This window comes from Amia ocellicauda, chromosome 14, assembly GCF_036373705.1.
Source record: "Amia ocellicauda isolate fAmiCal2 chromosome 14, fAmiCal2.hap1, whole genome shotgun sequence".
NCBI classification, from domain to species: Eukaryota; Metazoa; Chordata; class Actinopteri; order Amiiformes; family Amiidae; genus Amia; species Amia ocellicauda.
Window position 1 is genome coordinate 6331435 of NC_089863.1, and position 20254 is coordinate 6351688.

Consider the following 20254-nt stretch of genomic DNA (forward strand, 5'->3'; position numbering starts at 1 on the left):
CACACATACACACACACACACACACACAAAGAACCAGATGCCAGCAATGTACACAAGATCGTTTTATTATAAAATTACATTCACACAGATTCCCTTTTTGCTTGTGTCACCAATCGCCAAAATGACATGGCCCTTCTTTACAGCAGAGATACACGTCCACCCACCCACCCACCCACCCGGCCCCCAATTCCCAAAATGTCCTTGGTCCACAAACACAGACAGATCATCACTCCGAACTGACAGATCATCACTTCCGGTTCACCCATAAGCGACTCCTCCAAGCAAGAGTTCCCCCCCGCCCTCTCTTCTCCCCCCTGATCCTACATAAGAAGATGTGACTCATCAGAATTGGGTCCCTTTATTTTTTGCGTTACATATCCACCATCTTCTAGCTTTTAAAGCTGGAGTCATCGTGATTCCCAGCTCTCCGAACGCCCCCTGCCAAGACACCGGTTTCTCTGAAGGGAGAAACGGTTCAGATTCTCTCTCCTCGGGGGAGATGTTCTCACGTCTTAAAATGAGACTTCTCCTCATCGGACAGAACCCCCCCCGGATAAGAGTTAATCGGATTGGTCTGGGTTGGGACACTCGTCTAACGCAGGCAGAAAGTCCCTGTGGATTTAGATTGATGTCCCTTTTTAACAGATTGACTAAGAAGCTTTAAAGTCAGGGAACCCTATATCTGCTTGTCAGAGTCAGAAGTACAATCTACACAAAAACAAAAGGCAAAACTGTACTACACACAATTCAGGAATAAAGTAGGATATTGATTTTTTGTTTGTTTGTTTGTTTTCAGAAGGACTGGAGACCCTGCTGTACTGGACTGGACTGTGTCTCTGCAGGACCAGGGATGGGAAACCCCTGCAGCACAGTACTGTTACAACTGGAATCACCAAGTTCTAGTGAAGGATTTCTCAGGCATTGCAGAGAACATGTTCGCATTCATCTTGGATTAGCATCATTTCGAAAGGCAGTGAATAAATAGGGCTGTGGAATTAGCTGGAATTCCCTGGGCGCCGTTACAAAAATCCCTTTCTTATCCGGTCAGTTTGGGACAGCGCTTCTATAAGTTGAGGCAGCTGAAGTCAAAATCACACAGAGCCATTCATTCGACACGGCGCGGTTGTCGGCGAATGATCGAGTCGAATCCACATTGGCGGTTCAGACCGACACGCTGGCCTGCGATCTCCACGCAGGGAAGCTGATTTTGGTGGAGTGGCCGTCCTACGGCGTCTGCTCCACCCGGTAACCTGGGACCTGTGCCTTTTCCGTTGGGCAGGGTCGTTTATAATAGTTTAACGAGTGATATTGAGCCTACTAAATGAATCACGGAAATGCACGAAGGGTGGTCAATGTGACAAGCCTGTGGTGTTTTGAGTCTGACTCAAAGTGAAGACTATTGCCAGGAAATTGAGGGCGGCTGTCTTGTTGCTCTGACCTTTCTCCTGCCCCAACCCCCTCTGTCCCCTCCCCTCCCCTCCCCCATCCCAGTACCCCCGACACCTAAAAATCAAGCCCAACCTCCCTCCACAGAAAACCCTCCTACCCCCCTTCCCCCCCCAGATCCTATCCCTCTCTCTCTCCGTCTCAGTCTGGCCCAGTGGTCGGCTCCGAATCGGCGCCGGCCCCGCTATGCTAAGCCCATTTCTTCCAACACGCTTCGTGGGGATTCGTCTTCCTGTAAGAGAGAGAGAAATAGGACATTAAGGAAAAAGAATAAAAAAAGTAAGAGGAAATTAGAAAGAGAAACAAGAGCCGTTTGAGTGTCCAGTAGAGAGTACTACGGGATGGGGAAATGTTTTTAAAAATGTTGTGGGATGGGACAGTACAGGTATGAAGCTCACAGGACCGGGCAGGATGGGGACATTTTAAAAAATAAAGGTTTCAAGACGGGCAAGAACGGGGATTTAAGCTCCCGGTAAAAAGCAGGAACAGGACATTTTTTCTTTTAAAAGTAATTAAACGCCACATACCGAACACCGATACTGTAGGTCACACGGTTATCCTTCAAGCCAATCAATATCAGATGTCAGAATTTGAAACCAATTCACTTAACCAATGAAGTACAAAGACACCTGTCACCATGAAGGTTAGGGGTTTACTATTTTAGAAAAGAATGGAGGAGGTGACAAAAGACCCGTTACAAAAGCTTGCGTTTCTGAGAAGGGACAGGGGTCTCACATAAAGCAACACAGGGGAAAAAAATCGTTTTTGAGCGGACATCTGTGGAAGCGGACAAAGCAGTAGCAGAGCCGTGCTGAAAATGTTAAACGTATACAGGGACGAGTGGCCGTAAGAGATGTAAATGCTACACCTCCTCGTCCAGCGGTAATCAGACACGAATATCGTTCCTGTCGGTGACGTCACCCCGGCTCCGCAGTCTCTCGACATGTAGGTCAAGTGTATAAAGACGTCAAGAGCGCCATCAATGGAGGAGCTACAAAAGGTAATTTGTTTGTGTGTCGTAGCATGAAAGCATGATCGATTACCTTTTGGAAATATAGCTAAATGACGCATGTAAGATTCTATAATTGGGTAAGAGGTTAATGCCAAGTGTAGAATTAATAGGTACAGCTGGTGTTGGAATTCACTCCATAGATGTATAAGCTTTTATTCGTTTTAGAACCATAGAACCATTTAGAACACCCTGTCGCTCTCCAGTGTCCAGTTATGGGTCAGTTTGGAAGGAGAACCCAGCCGATCCGTGCTCCAGCACCAGGGCCGGGGGGCCGCCGGTGTGAGGGGGCCCGTGGGTCGAGGGCCAGTACGAAAGGTGAACGCACCTCCTGCAGCAGGTCGGCCTGCTCGATGGCCTTGAGCACGCTCTTCTTGGACGTGTCCTGGATCTCGCCGCCCATCAGGAACTCATCCAGAATGAAGTAGGCCTTCTCGAAGTTAAAGATGATGTCCAACTCGCACACCTGACGGCGGGAAGGAGAGAGAGAGAGAGAGAGAGAGATGGGAGGAGACACAGAGAGAGAGGGATGGACAGGCCAAGACAGAAGAGGGGAAACAGAGTGAGAGAGAGGGAGAGAGCGGAGAAAAAAAGAACAAGGGAGAGGAATGAGGGGAGAAGGAAAAGGCGAGAAGAGAGACAAGAAAAAGAAAAGGACGAGGACATAGAAATCAAAGAAACGGAAGTAGAAGGGAGGTGGAAGATGGAGAGCAAATGTGTGGGGGTAGTCAAGCCTTGTCTTGGGGAGTCCCAGTCTGCAGCAGATTGTGCCAGAGCAGGAACTGACACTTCAGCACACAGAAGAGAAGAACATCTGGGTCAGATTCGAAGGAAAAGTCGCAAATGTCAAATGTAACAAAGTTATTTGACGGTGAATGATGTATTACATTACGTCTCAATGAGAAGTTTGTGCAGGTGACACAAAGGCAGGAGGGGAAGCCAGAGTGAAAGGGCAAAGACAGAAGAGAAGAGAAAGGAGAAAACAAAGGGAGAGGGACGGCAGACACTCACGCTGCCAAAGTACTTGTCCAGCAGCTCCACAAAGCGATGGATGACTTCCAGGGTGATGAGCTCATTGTCCTGCTCCTCCACCGCACAGCAGAAATACAGACTGGCATACCTGAGAGAGGAGGATAGAGAGAGAGGGGTAGGGGGATGGGGGAAGGAGAGAGAGGGAAGAGAGATTTATTGACAAATTAAAGTTTTATAAATGTAACTGTTAGGCACACAAAATATACCACCACAGTTTTAAAATCCCTCACCCTACTTAAATGTGTCTTAAACACATACAGCGGCCTGGTACATCTCTCCATCTCAAGGGTGTCAGACTCCAGTCCTGGGGGCCGCAGAGTCTGCTGGGATTTGTTCCAGCCCAGCTCTTGGCTCCTTAATTGATCTAATTAAACAATTAACTGGATTCCAGACTCTGAAATGTTCTGTGGGTTCAGCGTTTTGAATAATCAACAAATTGTAAGATATCGGCTAAAAAAATAAAATACGGAAGTTTTAGAGAAGTCTACCCGAGTAAATAATGACAATAAGAAATTGGGATCTCCTGATAGAACAAAAACCAGCAGACACTGCAGCCTGGAGTCTGACGCCACTGATCTATCTGGAAAGAGGTAATCCTGACATCTGCTGGACAGAAAATGAACTGCGCTCTCATCACCTACCCATTGGTGTGTGTAGCACAGTGAGTGAGAGTGAGTGAGTGTGTGTGAGTGTGTACAGTGCCCAGCGTGTGCCAATGATTACCTCTTGTAGACGATCTTGAGGTCCCTCCACTCCAGAAAGCTGCACATCTTGGGCTTGCGGGCGAGCACTACCTGCATCAGCTCACGCACCATCTTCTTCTTGTCACGCTCCGACGTGGCCGTGTACCACTTCTGCAGGCGCAGCTTCCCCTGCCGGCTGAACAGCAGCATGAAGCGCATCTGCGACAGACAGAGCGCATCCCATCAGGGGTTAAATTCAGCCGTAGCAATTTCCAAAACCTGCACTAGAGGCTGTGGCAGTTCTGTAGTACGAACCATACAGAATTCAGCTTTACTAGAAGTTATAATGCATCAATTTATTTTCGTAAGTAATGTGCAATTTATTTGCATAATATTTTATGATAAATTAACATTTATGTATATGGAGGACTGCAGGAGCTATATATATATATATATATATATATATATATATATAGCTCCTGCAGTCCTCCATATACATATACTATATATATATATATATATATATATATATATAATATACACCGATCAGCCGTAACATTATGACCACTGACAGGTGAAGTGAATAACACTGATAATCTCCTTATCATGGCGCCTGTCAGTGGGTGGGATATATTAGGCAGCAAGTTAACATTTTGTCCTCAAAGTTGATGTGTTAGAAGCAGGAAAAATAGGCAAGCGTAAGGATCTGAGCGACTTTGACAAGGGCCAAATTGTGATGGCTAGACGACTGGGTCAGAGCATCTCCAAAACTGCAGCTCTTGTGGGGTGTTCCCGGTCTGCAGTGGTCAGTACCTATCAAAAGTGGTCCAAGGAAGGAAAAGCGGCCAAGGCTCATCGATGCACGTGGGGAGCGAAGGCTGGCCCGTGTGGTCCGATCCAACAGACGAGCTACTGTAGCTCAAATTGCTGAAAAAGTGAATGCTGGTTCTGATAGAAAGGTGTCAGAACACACAGTGCATCGCAGTTTGTTGCGTATGGGGCTGCGTAGCCGCAGACCAGTCAGGGTGCCCATGTTGACCCCTGTCCACTGCCGAAAGCGCCTACAATGGGCACGTGAGCATCAGAACTGGACCACAGAGCAATGGAAGAAGGTGGCCTGGTCTGATGAATCACGACTTCAAGGTGTTGACTTTCCCCAGATGTCAATCCAATCGAGCATCTGTGGGATGTGCTGGACAAACAAATCCAATCCATGGAGGCCCCATGCAACTTACAGGACTTTAAGGATCTGCTGCTAACGTCTTGGTGCCAGATACCACAGCACACCTTCAGAGGTCTAGTGGAGTCCATGCCTCGACAGGTCTGTTTTGGTGGCAAAATGGGGACCTACACAATATTAGGCAGGTGGTCATAATGTTATGGCTGATCGGTGTATATACCATACTGTTCTAGTTATAATTAATGCAAAAATAATAAGGTTGTTATATATAGTGTCTTTCCTTAAATTTTTTTATATCTCCTGGTGTAATGTAGAGATGAGAAAGAGAGATGAACACAGGAAGACAAACTGGCGAGTCAGTGAGCCGAAACGGAGGAAGAGGCTGAGGGAGATGGTCTGTGTGAAATACTAGTGCCTGCCGCACTGCTGCAGTAATTGCCGTGGTGACTAATACACTGGCTGACAGATCCTCAGACCGACGAACACAAGTCAACGCACTGACTGACAGAGTCTCCCGACGGATCCGCCAGCCAAAACTCCATACGGTCACAAAGAGCTGCATGCCGATTGGCTGACACACTCAACACTGTAACGACACCCTTTTCGACTGGAGCTGGCACAGTGCATAGCGTGTTCGCTCGCACACGAGGCAACGTGTGGTCCAACTCACTCCCACAAGCACTGGCACTCCACCAAGCACTGCGGCCTGGCACAGTTGTTTACACAATAAGCAGCCCCGCTGGCCGCCTCGCACTCTCACTGGGCACACACTGTGAAACTCATGGGCCCCTTCGCTCGTGCCTGGCTGGCTGGCACACATGGGCACACACTGCAACACACTAACTGCCATATGGTGTGCATCACTAAAGTGACACACTAGGGGCTGGTTTCACGGACCTGCATAAGCACAGAGTAGGCCAAGACTAGTGCTAATCAACCAGCTATATGACTGACTCTGCCACAGCAGCCCCCCGCCCCGTTCCCTACCCTAATGCCCTCTTCACATTCTCCAGTATGGCTATAGTGGCCACAGTTCACATGAAACATGCAGAGAGAAGAGGCCCAGGGTGGCGGGGGCAGTTGTCAGCGAGAGAGAAACTGAGATCAACAGAAGGATGAGGAGAAAAATAAAACAGAGGAACCGATTGACAGAGCCATCAGGATATACTAGGATGAGCTACTAAGTGAACCTTTTCCTGGGGGAGATTATATTAAAAAATATAAATCAATGCTTATTGACATTTGAAACAACTGATATAAACCACTACGGAAGGTGACATTAACTTCCACCCCCACCCCTATTCCCACAACACCCCCCATTCACTCAATGAACTCATTCACTCAGCTCCGACTTTTGCTTCATTAGAGCCGTTTGCAGCTCTTAACACAACCAGTGGCCAATAACATTTATTTTTTATTTTTTATTGATTCACTTCGCAGCATTTTCGAAAACGATTAAAAGAGGCTTAATTAAACTTTATTGGTTCCATTACAGGGTTTAATTAAAGAACGGAGATGGAGCTGGAAAGTTGAAGTGCATTTACACAAGGAGGCGCGGCTGCCGAGCTCAACTGACGCAAGAACCGTGTGCCACCAAAGACTCAATCCTGCCGCCTGTCAATCAGCAGCGTTTTACATCCAAACTGACTGGCAGGGCTGTATCACGATACAGGGCTCTACAAGGCAGCCTACACAATATTACAAGGTTTACATTACATACATTTTGTATATATATTTAAAAATCTCCACATTACAGGGAATTAAGATTTGTATATAACAAATACACCAAATAACCAGAAGTCATATGAAAACATCATTTGAAATAAAAAAGGAAAACAAAATGGGAATATTGTCAAAAGTGATTAATTTAAAACAAGGGAAGTAAAGTCTTCAAAATCATGAAAGGCATCAACCACATCAAACCAGAGGAGCTTTTCCAGATCAGCAGGGACACACACACCCAGGGACACAAATGGAAATTGGGCTTCAAGACATTCAAGACAGAAAACAGGAGACACTTCTTCACACAGAGAGACGTCACAATCTGAACAAACTCCCCAGCGATGTGGCTGAAGAGACAATTTGGGAACATTTAAAAATAGACTGGATAGGATCAGGGGCATCGCAAGGGGGTAGGCATCCTAGGCAACTGCCTAGGGCCCCGCGCTGAGGGCCCCCCCCACCGCACTCACGCGAGAAAGCTCCGCCACCCCCCCACCCCACCGTGGCATCACCGTCAGGAATTATTTTGCCTGGGGCCCCCACATACCCTTGAATCGCCTCTGGATAGGATCCTTAAATCACTTAGTTATTAATGGACACCAAACAACCATGATGGGTCGAATGGCCTCCTCTCGATTGTGAACTTTCTTATGCTCTTCATATAATCCCAGATGCTAGTCTGAATTTTTCCTGTTGCATAAATACACTGTAGAAAACAGTAAGACGTGTGTGAACTTTGACCTTTGTTTCGACCGTAGATGTATAGATATTTTTCCTCTGGATAAATGTTTTCATGTATGTAGTGTTATAACCAATGCAGTTTAGTAGAACATAATTGGTATTTTAGGATGTTCATAAATATCTTTGACGTTCATATTCATACCTTCACAAACTATATTATATATTTGAATATACAAATACATTGATCTACCATGGCAGGCATTTCCAGTCCTCAGAGACCAATGGGGTCTCTGGTTGCCATTCCTGCTCCTCAGGGTCCTAGTGCCTGAACAGACAAGAGACAGTGGCTGATTGACAGGGGCCCAGAAACCCCGCAGGGGCCCATTAACCCCTCAAGCACTGGAGCAGCCCAGGACTATGTCTATACCATGGGATTCGATCCCAGCTCGAGACGTAAACAGTTCATATTCCCCAATTCATTTTTTGGGATTCTTCTGGAAACCAAGAGTATTTGTTAAAAAAAAAAAAAAAACATAATCCCAGTTGAAACTAGGGCATGATACAAAGCAGGGCGACATGCTGCTGCATCATGGCTCCTGGGACTCGGGTTTGATGGGCCTGTTCACCCCTTGGATTTTCTCCTGGGTCTCTGGTCTCCTCCCACAGCACAGAGACAGGCTGCCGAGATTGAATGGCTACTGTAAACTGCACTGTGTGCATGTATGTGTGTGTGTGTGTGTGTGTGCGCGCACATGTATGTGTGTGCGTGTGTGCGCACATGTATGTGTGTGCGTGTGTGTGTCAAAGCAGCCCCGCGAAAGCCTGCCATCTTATCCAGGGTGTCTCCTGCCTGGCGCCCCGTGTCCGATGTGATGGCTCACCATCCCCCTGTATTGTAAACGAAAGGAAGGAGGGATGGATGAAACCTTATACTGCGGTAGATCGTATCGTGATGATCACTATATACGTGCTACAAACAATGGGGACAGATGGGACCTATAGGGAGGACATTACAGCTGAGACAGTTACAAAGGCAGGAATGAATAGAGACTGAAGGACAGCAATAGTAGGGAGCAACAGGGTGAGGAGCAGGGAGGTGAGTTCAGGTTTGAGTGCCAGGAGGGAAGGGCTGAGGTATTACAGGTGCCATCAGAGCAGGTGTGTCTCGAGCAGGAGCGGGAGGCCCCCGACTTCCGTGCAAACAAAGACTGACATCACCAAGCGTTATTTCAGCGTGACGTTCCCCTGCCACCTCACTTCGTTAGCACAGGATCAAGTGCTTTAAAATGAGAGTGAGCTCGTTTGGGTCTAACGAGATTATGGCCGCTGGGCGATTATCTCGTTAAGTGTGCCGGGATCGGGCCCTGCCGCAGCAGACCTGGGTTCACAACCGTTGCAAAAAGCTCTATCAGGACTGCGAAGTTGTTTTCCGCTCCCCTATCAATTAAGGATCAGCTTGTCATGATCGCAGACGTGGGGTCAGATGCGTTGGTGTCGCTCTGCAGATGCGTCTGTGTGTACTCGCTATTAGTCAAGGTGAGCCCTTCTCATTTCTCTCTTTCTGGCAGCTGCCCCCCCATCCCTCCCTTTCAGCATTATTGGACTATAAAAACAAAAAAAAAATAACACCTTCTGTATAAAGTAAAAACAAAACGGGGGTATGGGTTTGGAAGTGCAGGGAGAGAAGCTTCAGGAGAAATCCAGTCCAGGTGGGGGATTTTTTTCTTTTCTTTTTAAAACCTCATAAATGAATCTTTACCTTTAAAAAATAAATTAAAGTAAGATTTTAAGAAACGTAACAATTTGTCAGGATTAAAAAGCTCAGAATCTAGGTGTGGGGGGGCTCTGAGCTACCAACAGTGCTGTCCCTCCACTCCCCTCACACTCACCTGCACAAACGTAGAAAAACAGGACATAGCAAATCACATCACTTAAAAATATGGTATTTAAAATAAATAAATCTTCAGTGTCCACATACGCTTAATCAATTTCAATAAGCATCGCTAAATAAATTAATCACTAATGGAGAACATAGTGTGTGGCATCAGCTTTTATTGTATTGGATTCCTTTAAAAATATACCTTATCGTTATCAAATGAGCAGGTAGTGGTGGTATTAAGTTTTCAAGGTTTGGCAATTTAAGAAAATTCTACCTGTCATTTGTCAAACGTCTCTGTGGGCACACAACTCTGAGGCACCGCACTCAGTGCCATTTGTTTATGTTGTCATCCAGAAAACCGCCTACAATAGCATTGCCCTATCACATTTATTGGTAAACCCTAATTACTGGTAACTATAATTAAAATGTTCGCTTCTTCATGCGATCTATCACATTAAAACATGCCTAACGATTATAAGAGTTTAAAGTGAGTCTAAACAAAGGGAAAGCTAAAACCTGGGATAATTAAATGTTTTTTTAGAGAATTGTCAGGACTCTGGGACATTTAATTAAAATTTGGTACTTGGGTGTTGCTATAGTAGTCATTTCAAATGTGACAACCCTTTGGATAATGTCACACAGGATTAATTTTAAATATAAAAATAAACTAAGGTTTTTCATTATCAGGATAGTGAAAATCACATTTTTAATATTGGTAAAATAATCATAACCCCATTAAGCTTACTCAGACAGACTTATCACTCATTTCTCCTGGTTTTCACTCCGTTTCCTTCCAAGAAAAAATAGCGTGCATTTCCATTATGTTTCTTTTTAATGAGGGAGGGAGGGTGCGTTGCCAGCTTATGCAAGCTGCTCATGGGGGAGGGAATGCCAGGAGTTACTGATTGAGCCAAGGAGGGGGCAGAGGTTAGGGGAAACGTTTGCAGCTCAGTGCGCAGACCTATAGGAATACCTGCAGGTAACTCTGAACCAAATGGTTGGCCTGGTTTCCATTCAGGGGAGTCCAGAAAAGGATGAGAATCAGACCGACCAGTTTAATTCCCAACGCGCTGACCCAAGCCTTTGCAATGAGATATCCAAGCAACAGCATTCAGAAATGGCTGTTCTTATAGAAGGCCGAATTTGCCTCATATTCACAATATGAATTTACTCAAAATAAGAAAAGCCGGACATGATTTTCTTTATCTATCTTTCTGCCTGTCACTGGATCCAGGCTATAGGATGGGCACTGTACTGTGGGTAAAGGTCGGTTTAGGAGCCCGTGTGGGCAGCTGATTTTAACCCAGCGATCAGGAACTAGCAGGGCAGGATGTGGGAGACTAAGGTGGGGGGGGAACACAAGCCAGCCCTTGTGAGTGGAAACAATAGACTGCTTGAAATGGGCACACACGGAACTGCATACACAGACCACGGTGGACACAGGCAAATGTCACAACCACAAAAAAAGTTATGATACACAGGAGGGCAAATGGAACCAGGGTTGGGGTCAATTCCTAGGGTCCTAACCAACTTAGTTGCCACCCGGGTTCCGATCGGGGTCAGTGTGAAAGTGGCACAACCCGGGTCAGGAGCAATCCGCCCCTGAAGATGGGTAAGACAGAGAGTCACGTGTGGCTAGCGGTCTTCAATCCGAGTGCTGTAGTACCAAGTCTATGCCTGAGGTTAAAATGGCATGTGTGTCAACAGGAGCCTCCTGTTTACGACTAGGCTGTGCGGTCACTGAACGCCGATTTATTGGCTTTTGTTGCTTCCCTTCGTCTACCTCCTTTAGGATCGGGTCTGAGACAGCTGGTCTATAAGCTAGCTTCAGCAGCTGGTTTACAGAGGCAAAGATACCACTTGGAGAGATGTTCCCTTTGCCCTTCTCCTGTTCTAGCTACAGTGGGCTGCCGTCATACACTGTGGAGGAGGTGCCCACTTCCTGTATATCCCAGGGCACCAGAGCCACGATGGGATGGGCAGGTTCGCTTCCTGTCCAAGAGGTCTCTTCACTACAGCAACATATACATATATATATTTGAAATTCACTACTTTGATGTGATTCCATTAATGTGACTCTACTGCACGGTTTTCCCAACATGCCTTGCTTTCTCCAAGAAGAAACAGCAGAGGGGTTTTGACAGCGACTTGAGCAGGATTCATTTCTTGTTGACGTCAGTGTATACAGGTGGAGGTGTGTGTAAATATAGAAGACCACCACATGACAGCAAAGCACGGCATTGAAATACTTGTATCACCATCGGGAAAACTGGGACCCACAGGAATAATCGTCTAGTCGGTAGGTAACAAAACACAGGTCGTGTACATGACACGATCCACACGCATAAAGAGCACCCTATTTCTATCTCTCTTGTACCAGGTCAGCCCCCTGTTCATTTCAAAATGCAGCTCACAGAAATAGTTCTCCAGATCACCGAGGCGCAACTTTGCCGGCTGTAACAATGGCTACTTCCACAAACATGACGTCACCGGCTCACCTGCCCAGCTGCTCGGCTCGTCCAGCACACGTCCCCGGGGTCATAAAATATCGCCCGGTATGATCACCGTCACGATCTCCATGAACACTACCCCTTAATTTCTGCCCCTACACTTATTACTTTCGGCCGGGACTCTCCCCAGCCCCAGTCGGCGTCTTGGAAGTGTGGCGAATTGTTACAGATCACCCTCATCATGGTTACTATTGTATCCGACTCGACCAGGAAGTGGCATTTGTGTCTGCCCGCCGCCGAGACCCAAGACGAACAAGGAGAGACGTTTCAGGCTCATAAAAACACCGAGAAAGACAAAACACAAGCCCTGTCGTGGCTCCGGTCCCGTCGCTCACCTGCGAACCGGAAAGACAGGTAGCCACGTCTGCACACACACACACCTGGCCACCGCACCGGCTCAGCTCAAAGACCCCCCGGTCCCCCGGTCCCCCGGTCCCCCCCAGCCGGACTCACCATTGTGTCCTCTGGGAGACGGCGTGCTCTTCTCTAAGGCCCGATCTTCGGTATCTCTTCTCGGATCACAACTACTTCCCGAACGGAACTGGTTAACATTTCAAGTCTGACTCAGCCATTGCTGTACACGGTTGGATACACTCTCTCACAACGATCGGGAGGGGGGGTGGCAGAGAGAGAGAGAGAGAGAGAGAGAGAGAGAAGTCGCCGAGGGAGGGAGGGAGGGAGGGAGGGAGGGGGGGGGTTGGTGAAAGAGAAAAAAAAAGGAAGGGCGACCGGCACTCGCGCCTGCGCACTGGGGTCCCCGGGCCGAAGCACTTCCCGGAGATTACCGAACGCTGCCAAGTCCCATTCGGCTCCCCTCCTCCATCTGCGCAGGCGTGATTGCGTGGCGTAGGAGGAGTGGGGGGGGCGATCAAGGGGTCGCTATGGTAACCGGGCTGCTCTCGCGCCAGTGTTTCTATAGCAACCCGATGAACGATAGCAATGTAAGTAGATTCTATATTTAAAACGTGTATTATTGCTATTATTATTACTATTATTATTATGACAACGGAAACCTAACACACAAACATTGTGTTAAGTATTTGAATACTTTATTTGACACTAGCTACGCCTTAATGTTGTTCACTGTAATGTGGACCTTTTTGCAGGTGACGTACAACATTACATGGTTTGTAAAATTCACACACATAATTCATAACACACTCCTAGACGTAATTTGTCCAATTTAAGACATTCTGTGTTTGTTCAAGGACAATACAACTTTGGGATAGAAGTCACCAAAGCACAACACAATCATGTTGTTGTTTTTTTCACTGTATGGTACTGTACTGTACTGTACTGTACAGACACGGTATGGACCAAACCGACACCATTCTGGCAGTCGAGCAAGGGGACCGGCACCAAAGACCGAAAGCGCCGGTTCACAATTGTGATATAGGCTAATCCGTGGGTGCTGCAAGAACTCTGAACTTGCAGTTTATGATGACACACACCCTAACCTATGGGTGTCAGGTGTGTCGTGGCAGCACACACGACGGCCATTTTAAAACGAAATCCAATCTTCTCTCAAAGTGAAGCATACCAGATTCCAGGGATGCTCTTTGTAATCAGGATGGTGACACAGGGCATCTCACAATGGAAGGCACTCAAGTGTCATTGGTGACCTTGTATATATGTGAAACAGATTGTCAGTATCTGAGTGGTGATTAGTATCCTGGCCCAGTAAACAACAGTGCTTGGCTTGAATCATAAATATATTGTGTGACAGCTCAGACTTATTGAGTTAAAAGGAGCTACATTACTCTCCGGTGGTGGCAAGTACTGTGCATTGATAGAGGTTTAAAAGAGACATGGGCAGTACTCTTCACTTAATGCTGATAACGTGCCATTCAGTCGCTTTCCTCCTTTCTTCTTGCACCACATGAAAGTGTGCCATTCTCCAAACAGCTCTTCTGTTGCGAATTGCAAAGGGAAGATGAGAGCTGCCTCAGAGAGAAAGCTGCAGGAGAAAAACTAGGACAATTTCAGTCTCTTGCGGATTCCAAACAAGACCAATAAGAACAGAGTCTGTAAACTGGGTTGTTGCCTGTAAAAGTGGAACAGCCAGTTACCCTAAATACGCAGACACTGGAGGTGTTGTGAAAAGTGTCATCTTCCCTCTCTTTTATCTTCTGTAATACCCTCAGTTTTACCACAGGATTGCTGCCGTTTGAACCGGATGTCAGTGTGGCATTCAGCATGCCTGCACTGGGCTTCATACATTGTGGAGTAAAGGGGTGACCCAGGAAAGACATTGCATTGTGAGGGGCTCTACAGGACCAGGGTTGGACACAGCAGCATAGCCTGGGTGAGGGGGCAATGTGACACACATGATCCAGTGGGCCTACATCCGCTCCTATTGGAGAATTAGGTCCAAGTGTACAAATGCTAACACGTGCAATATTAGCCTTTTGTGCATTTTGACCACAGGTGCCATTTAATCCTGGTCCACCTGTCCAGTAATTCACAGATCCGAAAATCAGACCGGGAGAAAGCCACTGAAATTGTTTTCGGGGCGATCGGTGATCCAGTTCAGTCAGCACCATGTCCACAACTGGTGCAAGTCGAACTGCAATGCATTGCTCTGCCACAAGAGGTCATCGACAGCGCACAGCATCAGCCAGCCATTACCTTATAGGACTCAGGATCTGTGGCAAGTCGGCCCATCTAAAATGCACTCGCTCCACGTCTACGAAGAACGCAACGTTTTTAAGTGGATTTGGAGGAGCTGCATTGGCCTGATAAGGGTTGTAACTACATTGTCAAAGCCTGCTATTACAGGGGTCCTGGAGGGGAGGCAGTACAGTACAGTTTCTTGAGGTTTTCCTTCCACCCCGGGCTCTGGACTCCCCAATTAATCTCATTACAGTCCTAATAGAATGAGTGTAACTCACTCTTGTCAGTGATCTACACAGAGCTGGGACCCCCTGGTGGGCTGGGGATCGGCTGGACTGGGACTGGAGACCCCAGTGCTATAATCATAATAATGGTCGCCCTGGATAAGGGCATCTGCCAAGAAATACAAATAATATTAAAAAAAATCATAATAGCAGTAATAGTAGGTCTCCCTGCCTAATCTCTGTCGGTTTCTGACTCAACCTCTCTAAACCTCTGCTTCCCCTCTCTCTCTCTCTCTCTCTGCCTCATAATGACTGAACTGATTGGAGTCATTATTAGGATAAGTCAGAGCACCCTGCTTACCACAGACCTTTAACCTCCTCTCTCTTGTAAGTAGCCAAATAACATGGTTTGAATACAATTCCCTCTTTATTGAGTGTGTGGGTGGCTGGCTGGCTGTGAATAAAAAGCATAAAGATTTTTTCCTGTACTTTTGTCTAAGTAAAGATTGCTATTTAGCAGACCTCTCTCTCTCTCTCTGCGGTGACTGGGGTTATTTTCCTGCGAGTGATTCATTTTTTGGTTTTGTTTTTCCATTTTGTTTCTCAATTATTTAATAAGGAAAAAAAAGTCTCTCCCTTGGCATACACAAAAACACATATATCCAGAGATTGTGGGGTTTCAAGTTGAATTTTTAATAAATATATAAATAAGTGAAAAATATACACATTTAGATGGGACAACAGCAACACTAATATATTTGTCTTTTTTTTGGGTGGGGGGGTGGACAATGAATCATAAAACATAACTCACAAACATAAATGCTCTCTCACACACAATATCTATTCTCAGCCTCCTTCCAGTTTAAATGGGCCGCTCCTAGATGCTGATTGGTTTAATTACCCGCTTCAAATGAATTGAACTCCATGATCTCAGTAAAGTGGGTGCGTTAAGTAACTGAGCGGCTTTGACGGAGCATGGAAACGGCTGACCGCTCTGCTACACTTGAGGGTCGAGCCACTGTGGAATTGGAGACGGATACTTCTTTGTTTTTGGGGTTTTGCAGAAGTTGTAGCCGATTAAATGTGGCCAAGATGAGGATCAAATTGGTATTGAATGCCTCCCATCAGGAATGTGAATCACAGGCCCTCCATCTTGAGAATGTTTTTTTCCCATCAGCCCTTGCTCACAGGGTCAGCCATGTTAAAGTGTACTATACCGGCAATGAGCACAGTGCTGCTGGGAAAAAACAAACCGCCCGTCTCGGTCCACTTATTCTGATCGCTGGTGGGAAGCGATTACTGAGCCACTCAGGTACTTAACACACCCAGTGTCTAAGCAATGAAGATTTGAAAGAAAAACAACATTAATACAGTATTTTGAAACTCGCCCACGTGTTTCTCTGCCGTAGTGTTGGTAGTAGTGCACAGCATCCCCATTTTGAAGCAGTTATATCCATTACAAGGGGGAAAAAGGGATTAGGTTTCGAACTGATTTCGCAGGTTTCAACTGATATACGCATTGCAGTGCAGTTTTTCCCTTCCGAAGTACTTCCAAACCACGTATGTATTATAGCAGAACTTTTGGGATGATAATCAACAAACAAAGTTTGTGTTGACAGCAGGGTCTTTCTGATCAACGTGGAAAATATCCAGTTCTGCATTGTACTTCTTTAACCATACGAAAATCAATGTGCAAGAATTACAACAATAAGTTAACTCACAAACAGATACAACAAACAATCCGTAAAGAACAGCATCTCTAGGTACGAAAATATACTTCAATAAATCTATATATATTTGAATATATTTGAGCAGTAAATGTCCTTCCTTCTCAATTGGAACTTTGTTTTAAAAGCTTGGCACCAGGCAATGAAGCTCCTCCATTCAGATGAACGAATTATGTTAAGGGAAGGAAATTAACTCTCTCAACCGCACCATTTAGTTATAGTGCGAAATGAAATGAGAATTCAGCATCTGATCAATGCCATTTTGACTTAATGGGAAGATGCCAAGCTTTTATAACAAGTTGTCTGTCTAGATACAAGGAATTATGGGCTTTTTTTTTTTGTTTTTTTTTTGATTGGTGGTTATTGATTGGTTGGTTGACCCATTGGAATGTCCGCTTCTCTCCTCTCCCAGTGCAGTCTAGTAGTAGTCTGTAGCCAGTGTCTCGCTATGCCATTTCGAGGGTCAGGGGGTAAAAGGTCAGTGCTCCTCTGGAGCCATCACTTGACCCATAAACAGAACAGCACCTGGGAAAGAAAAACAAACATGGTTATTTATTTACATTTAAACATACTGATGATCTTGAACCACGCATTACCAGTCAACAAATGCTGAGAATGCCTTACACGTAAGAGAGGGAAGAGACAGATGGAGAGAAAGATGAGATGATGGGGGGGAAAAACTGGAGGGGAGAGGGAAAAGGAGAGAAGATGGACAGAGAGGAAGAGCAGGAATATAGAGAGGAGAGGAAATAAGATGGGTGGGACCAGGAATATAGCAGGTGTAGCAAATGAAGGCTGAAATGAGAAGAAAGAATGATGGGGAGAGAGAGGGAAGGAGGCAGAGTGAGAAGATATGTAGAGTGTGTGAGAGAGAGAGAGAGGAAACAGAGGGAAGAGTGAGAGAGGAGATAGAGAGGGAAGAGGCCGAGAGACGGGGAGCTGTGACTGACCTGTGGGTTTGTGCTGAACCACAAACAGGAAGGGCCGGTCCATGGTCAACTCCTCAATGGCCATGCGGGAGTAGATGATAGCAGCTGGAGAGGAGAGGGGACAGAGGTCAGTGGTCAGGGGTGAGATATGGTGAAACACACAGCCTACAGCAGTAATAGCTAAACATATCCTTCAGCTGTGGTTTAATGATTATTGTAATAGCTTGGAACCCCCCCCCCCCCTCCAACTAATGTTTCTCTACATTAACAATGTCTTCTTAATCATTAACCTCAGTGTAAATATACTGTGCATGTCACAACTGCATACTGTCAGCAAGCGTCAATGGGTGAGTGTCAGTGTGAGAGTGTAGGAGGGTCATCGTCAGTGTGTTCAGTCAGTGGTCAGGGTCAGAGTGTTCAGTCAGGTAAAGAGGGTAATAGGTACCAGTGGCAGCAGACCCCGTTGTCCCTTCCTCGTCCACTTCGATCTTCACTCTCTGCAGGACCTTGGACACAGATAGCATCTCGTCTGCTGCAGACAGACACAGACAGAGACATACATGAGCAAAGACCTCAGACCTCAAAGACGGTGAGCCCGGCACCGATTCCCATGGCCAACCCAATTCCGTTTACTTATGAAGGCATAGGGGCCAGTTGTATTAAACTTAAGGGAGAGCAGGAAACCTGGGAACTCAAGCACAGCACTGGGTTTTTACCCGCTCCTGCACAACTATACGTTTGTGCTCATTTGTACTAGCATGTACCCCAATTTCATTTTGCAGGGATTGTAATTTCTACAGTTTGCAAGATTTTGAAAATGATTCTTGTGAAAATGAAAGCAGCTCCTAGGAAATACAGGTGAAAGTGGTACTAGAGGTCAACTGGGGAAGTGCCGGGCGCTATTGTATGCAACGCCCAGGTTGGATCAGATTGTACAGCTGGGGGAAGTGTGCGTCTTGGCAACTTACCGGAGATGCGAGAGAAGTCTGCCTTCCACTGGTTGAAGATCTCACCCAAGCCCAAGCGGGTCAGGGCCTCATTTAGGTCTGATTCAGAGTCAATGGTGAACCTGTGGACCACAAGCCACACAGCCCAGTGAGCAACGTGGAAGTTTTATGCAGCACAGACGCACACAGTCAAAAACCCACTGAAGAAGCACACGCACACATCCATACACACACACACACACACACACATTCCCAGACACTTGGCTGTTAGAACGACTCACTCACGCCAATTTTCTGCTTTACTTTCTAGTTCCCTTCCTCCCTCCCCACTCTCTCTCACCTTGGCAGAACCAGCTGTCTGCTCGTCTTCCGCAGCCCAGCCCTCCACTCGCGCAGGCTCCGCCCATCCAGACCCTGTGTCAGGGCTGAGAGGGGTGTGTCCCGGTCAAAAGGTGACACCAGGAGCATGCTCATTGTGTCTCCTTCATAGGGCAGCTCAATGACATCATACCCCACTCCGTCGGCAGTCATGAATTCCCCTGTGGAGGGAGGGAGAGTTAGTCAGTTACAGCACAGGTTAACAGTAAATAAGTTACATAAATGTATCCCCTTCCCTTTACACTTCTGGTTTGGGTTCAACTGTCTAAGCACACTCACCGTAATTGAAGCGGTCGGTCAGCTGCATCATGGGAACGGACACCGTGCTCCCATTGGCACAGTGGAAGACCCGCTCGTGGGTCATCTTGGGGTCAAAGGGCACCCTCCAGCGCCCCTGGAAGTGAATGGCGTTGAGGAGGACTAGGCGAGTCTCATCGGTGACCGAGCCCAGTGCCAGGAAGTCAGAGATGGAACCTGAATGAGAGAGAGGAAGGGAGGAGTGTTAGCACATCAGAGTGCTGTCATTTCATAGCTGTAAATATCAATGCCATTTGAGGACATTATTTTTGCAACCCCCTGGCGTCTACACATCAGCGTGCTATTGACAGCATGTCGCTCACCCTCGGTCTGGTCGGCCACCCAGGCGTTGATGACCCTCAGGGCGGTCTCAGGGTCGCTGTAGTCCAGCTGGTGCACGCCGCTCAGGAAGCTCTTGTTCAGTCCTCTCTTGAACGCCTTCTCCATGCGCAGTCTCCTGTCCACCATCGTCCCACTCACCATTGTCAGTGCATCCTCAGCTGACAGCTGCTTCTGCAGGAGACGTTGCTGCCGAGGTACCCCCCGCTCTGAGAGGGAGAGAGAGAGAGAGGGAGTTGGTCAGTGGGTCAGATCTTTTAGTGAGAGACTAAATCAGGCAGTGAGTCAGTCTAACATGTTGTATTCAGTAAACAAGTGTGCCAGTCAGTTTTTCAGTGTGATACTGTGGCAGGCTGATAGCATGCCAGTCTTACAGTGTGCTGTTTCGGTGTGCTTTTCGTTCTTTAATCTTGAATTCATTCAGCCAGTCATTCTGTGTACCAGTCTCCATCATTTGCATTGTCAAGGTGTTAAATAGAAAGACAGTTTGTCTGTCAGTGTCCTAGAGTGCCATTCAATTAAGTTGTTACAGGTGAGTTTGTGTTGTGGGTGTGCCCATGTTATCGGTGAGTTATCAGTCAATCAGGGTATATTTAATTCAGCGGTTCAGCCAGTTTGGCAGGCAGCCTGTCAAGTGTGCCGTTCAAAGTGTGCTACA

At 46.7% G+C, this 20254-nt stretch overlaps 2 protein-coding genes across 3 annotated transcripts in view; both read right to left on the reverse strand.

Annotated features, from left to right (window-relative positions):
• Positions 1–49: 49 nt before the first annotated feature.
• Positions 50–12808, reverse strand: ap1s1 (adaptor related protein complex 1 subunit sigma 1). The gene is made up of 5 exons (XM_066722689.1): positions 12596–12808; positions 4211–4389; positions 3467–3575; positions 2784–2921; positions 50–1678 (listed from the first exon to the last, which is right to left on the reverse strand). The coding sequence occupies exons 1-5, from the start codon at positions 12596–12598 to the stop codon at positions 1631–1633; spliced, it is 477 nt and encodes a 158-aa protein (XP_066578786.1). The 5' UTR covers positions 12599–12808; the 3' UTR covers positions 50–1630.
• Positions 12809–15648: 2840 nt separating this feature from the next.
• serpine1 (serpin peptidase inhibitor, clade E (nexin, plasminogen activator inhibitor type 1), member 1) overlaps positions 15649–20254 on the reverse strand; it is a 31683-nt gene continuing 27077 nt past the window's right edge. For both annotated transcript variants that reach the window (XM_066722691.1, XM_066722690.1), the window contains exons 3-9: positions 19581–19805; positions 19240–19434; positions 18923–19121; positions 18604–18704; positions 18081–18167; positions 17657–17740; positions 15649–17231 (exon numbers count right to left, since the gene is read on the reverse strand). In XM_066722691.1, coding sequence (XP_066578788.1) covers positions 17185–17231; positions 17657–17740; positions 18081–18167; positions 18604–18704; positions 18923–19121; positions 19240–19434; positions 19581–19805 — 938 coding nt within the window. In that variant the 3' untranslated portion in view covers positions 15649–17184. The remainder of the gene's footprint in view (positions 17232–17656; positions 17741–18080; positions 18168–18603; positions 18705–18922; positions 19122–19239; positions 19435–19580; positions 19806–20254) is intronic.